Below are 8,961 nucleotides of genomic sequence, written 5' to 3'. Positions count from 1 at the left end.
ATTAGAACTATGTGTAGAATATGGCAATTTCTGCAAGCTCAATTTTTAATTAAAAAATAAGAAAAACAAACCAGTAGACTTAACAGTTCACATTATTTAACTATAGTGTCCTCTCAAGTGTATCTTTCCAAGGGAAGCAACTAGGGGAAAAAATAATCTGGGAAAATTCATTCACAGTGGTGAGATCTGCTAGAGCCCCAGGCCGGCCGTGTCCTCCCGCGCTCAGCTGTGTTGGCTGCTCTGCAGCCGGGCGGCCTGCCCGACACCCTTCCCGATCTCCCTCTGGGTCACTAGTTTAACTTGTACAAGTGTGCAGAGAACCTTTGGTCAGGCAAACTGATGGCTGTCTTCAGCAGTCAGTCCTCCCACTCCTCCTCTGACGTCACCTGTCTCTATACAAGGTCTGCCAGGTCTTTGCCACTAGTGCTGAGGAAGAGCAAACAGAACCTCTCCATTCCAGACTCTTCCCCTTACAGGTTCAAACTTTATTTACCTCCCTGGGTTACGGATGATACACAGTTCCTTTTTTAAAAAAAAAAACAAAAAAACACAACAACCACCAAACCTGCCACCAACATGCCAAAGGCAAGTCTTTAAACACCCGAGGATATGGATTAATTTTACAAGTGACATTTCAGTCCCCAGTGACTTACTCCTGCTAAGCTCCCAACCAATTTCAAGCTGTGCACTATACCAAAGTCTTACATTTGACTTTAAAAGAAAACAAAGTTCAACAAAACTTTAGCACAGAGAACAAGGTTTTCTTCTTTTGTGGAAGGGGCATGAGGCAGGAGTCCTGTTCTGAATGTATACAACAGCAGACCTTTGATAAAAAAAGATTGTCGTGGGAGAGATTGTGTGTTCTAGTGCTCCGCTTCCCCTCCCCACAACCCCTCCCACCCCCTGGATTTCCCTCAAAGTGAGAATACAATGAAATCGGTTTGTATTTATAGATATTTTACAAGGTTAAATAAGAACAACAATAATAATAAAAAAATTGAACACTAAAACGAACAGATTTTTTTTGTGTGTGTATTTTTCTCTTTTTAATTTTCTTTCCAAACGTGACCAGTGTTGCTGAGCGACACTCAAGTAACTGGTGGTTTTTCCTGTGCAGCTGGCTGCCTGGGCGGCTCAGGTGGAGTTGGAGGCGGAGGCGGAAGCGGCGTTATTGGTCTGTCCACGGTCTCCAGCATTAGCGTCTGCAAATTAAAAGTCCCAAGACAGTGTAAGCAATCCTGTAATACCTCACCGGCACAAGCCCAAGGGAACTGTGTGGCTTTTCAAGATGTTTCTAGAATGTTATTTAATTAAATATGGACAAAATGGTGAAGTTAGACTTCCCCTTTGCTTAGAGCTGAGTCCATGTCCAAGCCTGATCCGGCTGTGGAATCAGAATACCTCAGACTCACAGAACCAGAGACCATTTTTGTCAGTTCTTGCTACCACTGTAATCAGCAGAGCGTGAAAACTCGGTTGGAGTCTTGCTCACTTGAAAATAAATGAGCAGTGCACAGCTGGGCAAACTTGCTAAAAATTCTGACTCATGTTACAATATGCCATCTGTTTAAGTGGGTGAATGGGTGGAGGCATTGAAAGAAATGTGGGTTAGAGCGGATGGGCAGAGACACTGTGTAAATTAAACTCTGCTGTTTGCTTTCTAAGTACAGTCACTCTTAATTATTCATAGAAATAAGAGACAACAAACCAGCTAAGAAGAAATAGTACTGCATTTTTAATTCACTTACTCAAGAATGCATTTTAAGAGTCAAATTTCCGCCTGAGTCTACCTCACCTAATTTTTTAACATTACACGTTGTAACTAACCTTCTTATTTGAAAGGTGGTCCATTATTATTTCACAGCAACCATTATCATTCAAGCAGGCATCCAACTGTGTCCAGATTGGGGCTCCAGCCCAGTGGGCAGCCGCCATCATTTCCCGGGCTGGTCAAGCCACATCCTTTCAGTGACTGGAAATGTGTTGCTGTTCAAATTTCCTCCCAAATATTTTACCCTAAAAACAGACGTAGGCACCTTCCAAGAGCTAATCTTTCTAAGAATTACACCACGCTTGACTATGAAGACTAGTGACATTAAAAAACAGTTACAGACGTTTTCCTCACTTGAGAAACGAAGGCATGTAGATTTCCTATGTCCTATGCTGAGCAGACCAGGGAATAATTTAAGACTTTGGCTGAATGCAACATCTGGTTCCTAATATTTCTACTTTAAATTTTTCAATTAGAATAAGACACAAAAGACCTCAGTTGCCAATGAGAAGATAAGTGACTAAGTTGCCATATAACCATTTGAAGTGCCCCTAATAAACTGTACAAGACAAAGAGTACTGGATTAATAATTATTTTTCTGTAATGGTTCTTTGGCTTTTGTATTTTTGCAAAGGGAATCTGTGCTTGTATATACCAAATTTTATATTGTGTGACTTCAGAGGTAAAAGTGACAATTTAGTCCCTAGGAGCTCTGGTGGCCTAGTGGTAAGAAGCTGTGCTGCAATCCCTAAGGCACACGGTTTGAATCTACCAGTTGCTCTACAGGAGAAGGATGGGCAATCTCCTCTTATACTAGTAACTGCCTTTGAAAATCCACCAGACGGTCAGCTATGGGTTGGTTCAGACTCAATGGTACACAACAACAACAACAACAGTGACTTGACAATACCTAACAACAACAGTGATGTTAGATCTTTCCAAAATCCTGAAGAACAATGATGTCAGTTTGAAGACTAAGGGTGGCCTGATTTAGGCCATGATCTTTTTTGCTATACATCTGAGAGGTGAACAATGAGTAAAGACGACAGAAGAATCAATTGCCTTTGAGTTGTGGTGTTGGAGAAGAAAACTGAATATCCCATGGGCTGTCAGAAGAACAAGCAAATATGTCATGGGAAAAGTGCTTCCATAATGCTCCTCTTGTATATTTTGGGCATGTTGCTAGGAAAAACTATACCTTGGGAAGGGACATCATTGTTTAGAAAGGTGGAGGGTCAGTAAAAGGGAGGAAGAGCCCCAATGAGGTGGACTGACACTGACTACAGCAATGGTCTCAAGCTTGTCAGAGATGACAAGGATGGCACAGGACATGGTTCAGATCTGCTCACAGAGTCACCATGAGTCGTACTTGATTTGACGGCACTTAACAACAACAGCAAGGCTAAGGATTGTTCCCAAGAGGTTTCATGATGTGGAAATTTTTTCCTTCAAGTTTTATATGCTGTATAAATTTTGATTTCTGTATTTAATACACATATATTCTTCTAGGAGAGGACCCACAGTTGTTCTTTATTTCAGATTCTCAGAGATGTCTTAAGAGGTGTGAGCTAATGGAGTTACTTACAAGTTTCAGTATCTCATTATGGAAAGGCGTTCTGGTGTTGTAATGGTTAAGTCCCTAACTCGAAGGTTGGTGGCTTAAGCTACTCCGTGGAGGAAAAGACCTGATGATTGGCTTCTGTGAAGATTACTGGCCGTGAAAACCCTACAGAACAGCTCTGGTCTACTCTGTCCTACAAGGTTGCTCTGAGTTGGACTGACTCGATGGCAAACAAAAACATAATCTCAGTGTCAAGAAATTGTTCCTAACTGCTCAAGTAGTAACAGTTCTGATTCTTCCCTTTTTCTACCCCCGACATTCACTGCATCAGCAAGCCCCGTACACTCTCCCTACAACTCTGGCTTAGCTAATTTGTTCAATCTTCATTCAATATGGTAGCCACTCATTACAAGTGGCTATTTAAACGTAAGTCAAATGAAATGAACCAAAGTAAAAATTTAAGTTCTTTTTTGCTTTGCTGTTTTGTGCTGTAGAGTCAGAACTGACCCACAGCCGACCCTCTGGTGGCAGTTAATTGGGTGGGTGGCGACAGCCCATCCTTTTCCCAAGGAGAAGCTCGTGGATTCGAACCGTCTGCCACTGTTTGCTTTAGATTCACAATAAATTCTTAATGCCTATACAATTATTAAATTTTAAGTATCTTCCTTTTTGCTGTCTTAGCTGAAAACTATTTCACAGATAGCAATTTAACCTGGATGCATTTTAAAGTACACATGGGAATTTTTACACTTATTTCCATTATTACTGCTTCCCCTTCCTCCACCTCTACTACATCCCTCCAAGACTACTGTGTGTGTCTATTTCTACTCACCAAAGAGATTTCTCTGTAACAGTTATAAATGTCTCATGGCAGGTTAACTCCTCTAAAAGAAAATTCTGACAGCTCAGATCCAATAGATACACTGTGCTAGTAACTCAGGATGGTCTAATGCAAGCTGTTCAAAGTACAAATGCCTCTACTGTAAAACGATGTCTCAGATACTAGTATTATTAACTGAAATATCAATGAATAAGACCATCAATCATAAAGAAAAGTATACCCTAAAGGTATATGTACATATGTAACCCATCACTAAAGAAACAAAGTATTATTTTCTTTATAATGTCTATTATTATTATTATTTTGGTAAGATTATTTTTTTTTGTATTGGATAAGGAATGAAAAAGGAAAGCTTACCTTAGCCAAGCATCGTTAGCGTTCTAGTCATACACTATTTAAAGAAAATTATGTGGCTTAAGTTACTGGGGAATGTGGGAAGGGGATTCCCCTTAAAAACACTGAAAATACCCCCCCCCCCATCAACAACAACAACAACAACAATATCAAACCCAAAGGATGCTGCAGAACTGCCCTATCTGTGCATCTTTATAGAAACAGACGATCACATCTTTGTCCTGCTGAGTGGCTGGTGGGTTAGCAGAGAACTCTGAAGTACCATGCCACGAGGTCTCCAAAAAGGATGTCAGGCATTGCAAAAATAGAAATGAAAGGAAGATGCTGGCTGCTGAGCCAACTCATCTACCAGGAAATCTGGGAGCCTGGTTAACTAGATTTTCTATTTCATCTGCCCTCAGCAGCATCAGCAGAGAGGTCTCTGCTTCTTAAGAACTCTGGGGGTAAGTGTATTTTGATCAAAAGGTGTGGTTTATTTGAGGTAGGGAAATAGAAGGCCTTGGGAACACAGCCAACATTTTCATCTTTTCAGTTTCAAGACCTAATTTTTCTACTTCATTTTCTTCCCAATTTTTCTATTTTCAAGACGAAATCTTTCTACTTCTAATTTTTTAATTAGAATGACACAAAAGCCAAAATATAGGAATAAAAAGGTATATGAATAGATGTCTACGTAAGGAATACCTCAAAGAACGTCTATTTGCGTTTAATCAGTTTAATCAGGAAGGTTTTATACTGTACTTGGGAGAAGGGATCAAGACACAAATTCTGACTTAATAGGGAAGATACATTTTGCACTGAACGACACAATTTCCTAAAACTAACGCTTACTCCTGCTCTGAAGAAACACTTACACTGGTTTGGTTTTAAGTATCTACAAGTTAATGCACTAAGTGGACCTGAAATCCTAACACAGGTATAAACAATTTCAACTGGTGCTACAAAATTTGTATAACTGGAATATGGGGATAGAAGCATATATTTAAAACCCAGAGCCAATAGAAGGATGTTAGCACAGTCGCATATTTAAAGATGGTTTACATATTCTTCTGCTAGCAAGTTAGTAACATCTAAAAATGTGTGTGTACATTACACACTACATTTCTTCTGCCTCATCTAGGTTGGCCTAGTGCTTCAGTAAGGGGAATTGGAAAAGTATATACATTTCCACCTGGGACAAGTTTTCCAAAATGGAATTTAATAATGATTATAAAAAAAACTTAAGCATTGTTCTGATTTCAAATTTGGCAACTCTACTTTTAGAAATTATTTTAATAAGCAATGCTTTATACAAAGATAGAAGAGACTTAGTGGTACAATACTTAACCGATTGGATTGGCTGCCAACACAAAGGTGGAAAGTCTGAACCTACCAGTAACTCCACAGGAGAAAACACCCGGTGATCTGCTTCTATGAAGGTGACAGCGGTGTAAATGCTATGGGGTAGCTCTACTCTGAGCTGTGTAGCTTTCCTAGGTATCAGGACTGACTTGATGGTACCCAAGACCAAGGCAGTAATTAACTGCCCATCCAGGAAGAGGCTTCATTCTGCTAATTAGAAAATACTGACTAGTGATGGAGAAGGTCTTATGATTAGTTTTTAAAGGGCGCTAATAATTCACTAGGGAGCTCCCATAACTAAGTGGTAAGGAACAGTACTGACAACTCGAAGACACATGGTTCAAATACACCAGCTGCTCAATGGGAATCTCTTCCTGTGTGATTTATCGTTGATCTTGTTAGGTGCCGTCAAGCTCAACTCATGGCAATTCCATGGACAAGAGATCTAAACCTTGTCTTGTTCTGTGCCTTCCTCACAATCTGACACATTCAAGCTCACTGCTGCAGTCACAGAGTTAATTCACCTGGTCGAGAGTCTTCCTCTCCTTTGGTGTCCCTTCACCTTTCCAAACATGCTGCTTATCCTGTGCAATTTACTGCCTCTAAAAACCCACCGGAGGGTCAGCCACGAGTCAGTTCTGACTCAGCAGCTCCCAAGAGCAGCAACTTCCTATCACATGTGGAACTGCAATTACTACCAGACTAGGCGACCTCTAAAGTGGCTCATATTTGATGAGGAGAACTTGATTTCTCAAGATTTATTACTTCAGACGGTTCAAATGGCTCCCACATGAAGTGAGACAGTTCATTCAAGGTGTGCCGAAACTAAGAATTATAGTTGTAATTCAGTTCAAAGTCACTGCTGTTGAGTATGTTCAACTCTGTCCAATCCTCCATAGCTTTCCAGGCTGTAAACCTTATGGAAGGAGACTGCTTAATCTTTCTCTCAAGTAGCTGTCCACCCTTTTCAACCTCAGGAGAGCCACTGAAGACTATGCTTTTCCTTTTAGTACATTTGTTTTTTCAGAGGTTTTCATGTCAACCAGAGCTGTGGGCGACTACAAGGCCCCATATCCTTGAATATTTTTAAAATATTTATTTTTTATAGATATCCCCCATCCCTTTTTAAATTAGGGGGAAAAGCAATACCCATAGCTGCCAATTTAATACAAATGTTTTAACTCATATATTCTATCCAATCCCTATTTACCTCCAAATACACATTTTGGCAGTGACTGATTTTATATTTTTCTCACATAAACTGAGATGACTAGTTTTACAAACTTTGTTAATTATTTTTTGTTAGTTTGCGGACTAAGGATTGCTTGATTCATATCATGGTCTTTTCAATCACTAGTTATGCATCTGAGAGATGGGCACTGAATAAGGATAACAAAAAATAATCTATGCCTCTTGAGTTGTGGTGTTGGAGAATAATATAGAATATCTTATGGACTGCCAAAAGAACAAACAGGTAAGTGTTGGAGAAGGTGCAGCCAGAGTGCTTCTCAGAAGCAAAGATGTTGATAAAGCTTCATCTCAATATAATTGGAGCGTGCTGCTAGGAGGGACTATTCCTTGAACAGGGATCTTGTACTTGGAAAGGTGGAAAGTCGGTTAAAGAGAGGAAGATCCTCGATCAGATGGCTTCACAAGAGTGACTGCTATAAAAGAAACAGAACAAAGCCAACTGATGAAGCCATCAGCTATGGTCATAGTGACAGTATTATCATGAGATAACCTTTGGATTTTAGCCAATTTATGCTCTTAGGCAAAGCTATTTAATGATTTAAGATTCTAAGCTTTCTTACAGCTTTTTAGTTCTACTAGATTTAGTTAAAGTGAAGGTTTCAATCACTTGTGCAATGATATTCCAAGAAACTCATAGCTGACCCTCCAATGGGCTTCTGAGGTTGTAAATCTCAATGAAGGAGCTTGCCCATCTTTCTCCCAAGGAGCTGCTGGTGGATTCAAACTGCCAGAGAGACACAGCCTTTGGGTTAGCTACACACCCCTCAAGGGATTATGCCTTAGTGGACGACAATGGCTCTTGCTGTATTGTGTAATATTTTCCAACATGCTTTTTATCAGTTCACCTTGTAATCACTCTCTGAGCTTTGAGCACAATGTAAGGATAGCTGTTTAAACAGCTGCAATAGTAATTCCATCAGTACTGATATAAAAATTTCCAGGAACACTACCTTTACTATTTTTAAGAATAAGGGGAGAACACACTATTACTGTTCACATTTTATGATATTGGGCAAAATTCTTTGGAGAGGTTAGAAAAGAATGATCAACCATATCCTCCCAGAAGAATCTCAACATGACTTAGGTCACAATATGCATAAGAAAACATCTACTTGCTTTTCTAAAAGCAGTGATAGAGATGAAGATTTTTTAAACCAAAATATAATTAACATTTAAGAAAACTCAGAATTTGAAATCCTTTAATAGTTTTGCCAATTAGCATAGATTGACTAAAACCCAAAGTTTATCTCATGATAATATTGTCAGTATGACCACAGCTGATGGCTTCCTCTGTTGGATTTGTTCTTACCTCACATAAGAAGGTCAGGGGAAGGCTCAGATCTGAGGTTCACAGGGTGGCTATGAGTCATATGTGACTTGATGGCACCTAACAACATCATTTTGGATTGAGCTTTTCTCCCAAATAACCAGAAATCTTAGAAAACTATAATCCTGGTAAAACCAAGTATAAATAACATAAAGGTTTCTAAGATGGGTCATTTAGGAGCCAGTCTTCTGAAAATTTTGCACTGAGCTTGGATTTTAATGATGCTAAGCACTTGTAGAAATTTATAAGGTTAAGCTTCTCTTTCAAATGGGAACTCAGTGATACAAACACATTTTCAGATGACTTAAAGGCAGTGGCTTCAGCGAGCAAAAAAAGGTATTCTTACACTGACAAAGGAGATTAATCAGAACTGACTTTGACAAGCACTGTGGCAATTGGACAATTAAAACAGACATTCGGATGGCGGGGAAGAAGAACAAACTGGGGAGGAGGGTAGAGAGAATGGTGCAGCAATGAAGGAGAAAACCCAAAATCCCTGTAAATGTTCATTAAAA

The 8,961-nt window shown here is 39.6% G+C and overlaps 1 protein-coding gene across 2 annotated transcripts in view; it reads right to left on the bottom strand.

Moving 5' to 3' along the window:
* Positions 1-1,035: 1,035 nt before the first annotated feature.
* Positions 1,036-8,961, bottom strand: part of GSK3B (glycogen synthase kinase 3 beta) — a 275,384-nt gene continuing 267,458 nt past the window's right edge. The window contains exon 11 of one of the 2 annotated variants that reach the window (XM_006884256.1): positions 1,036-1,202. In XM_006884256.1, the coding sequence (XP_006884318.1) occupies positions 1,135-1,202 (68 nt within the window). In that variant the 3' untranslated portion in view covers positions 1,036-1,134. The remainder of the gene's footprint in view (positions 1,203-8,961) is intronic. The other variant, XM_006884255.1, reaches the window with a different exon arrangement.

This window comes from Elephantulus edwardii, unplaced genomic scaffold, assembly GCF_000299155.1.
Source record: "Elephantulus edwardii isolate Elephantulus edwardi_28Jun2011 unplaced genomic scaffold, EleEdw1.0 scaffold00032, whole genome shotgun sequence".
Lineage (NCBI taxonomy): Eukaryota > Metazoa > Chordata > Mammalia > Macroscelidea > Macroscelididae > Elephantulus > Elephantulus edwardii.
Note: the sequence above shows the minus strand (reverse complement) of the source record. Positions and strands in the feature narration are given on the sequence as shown.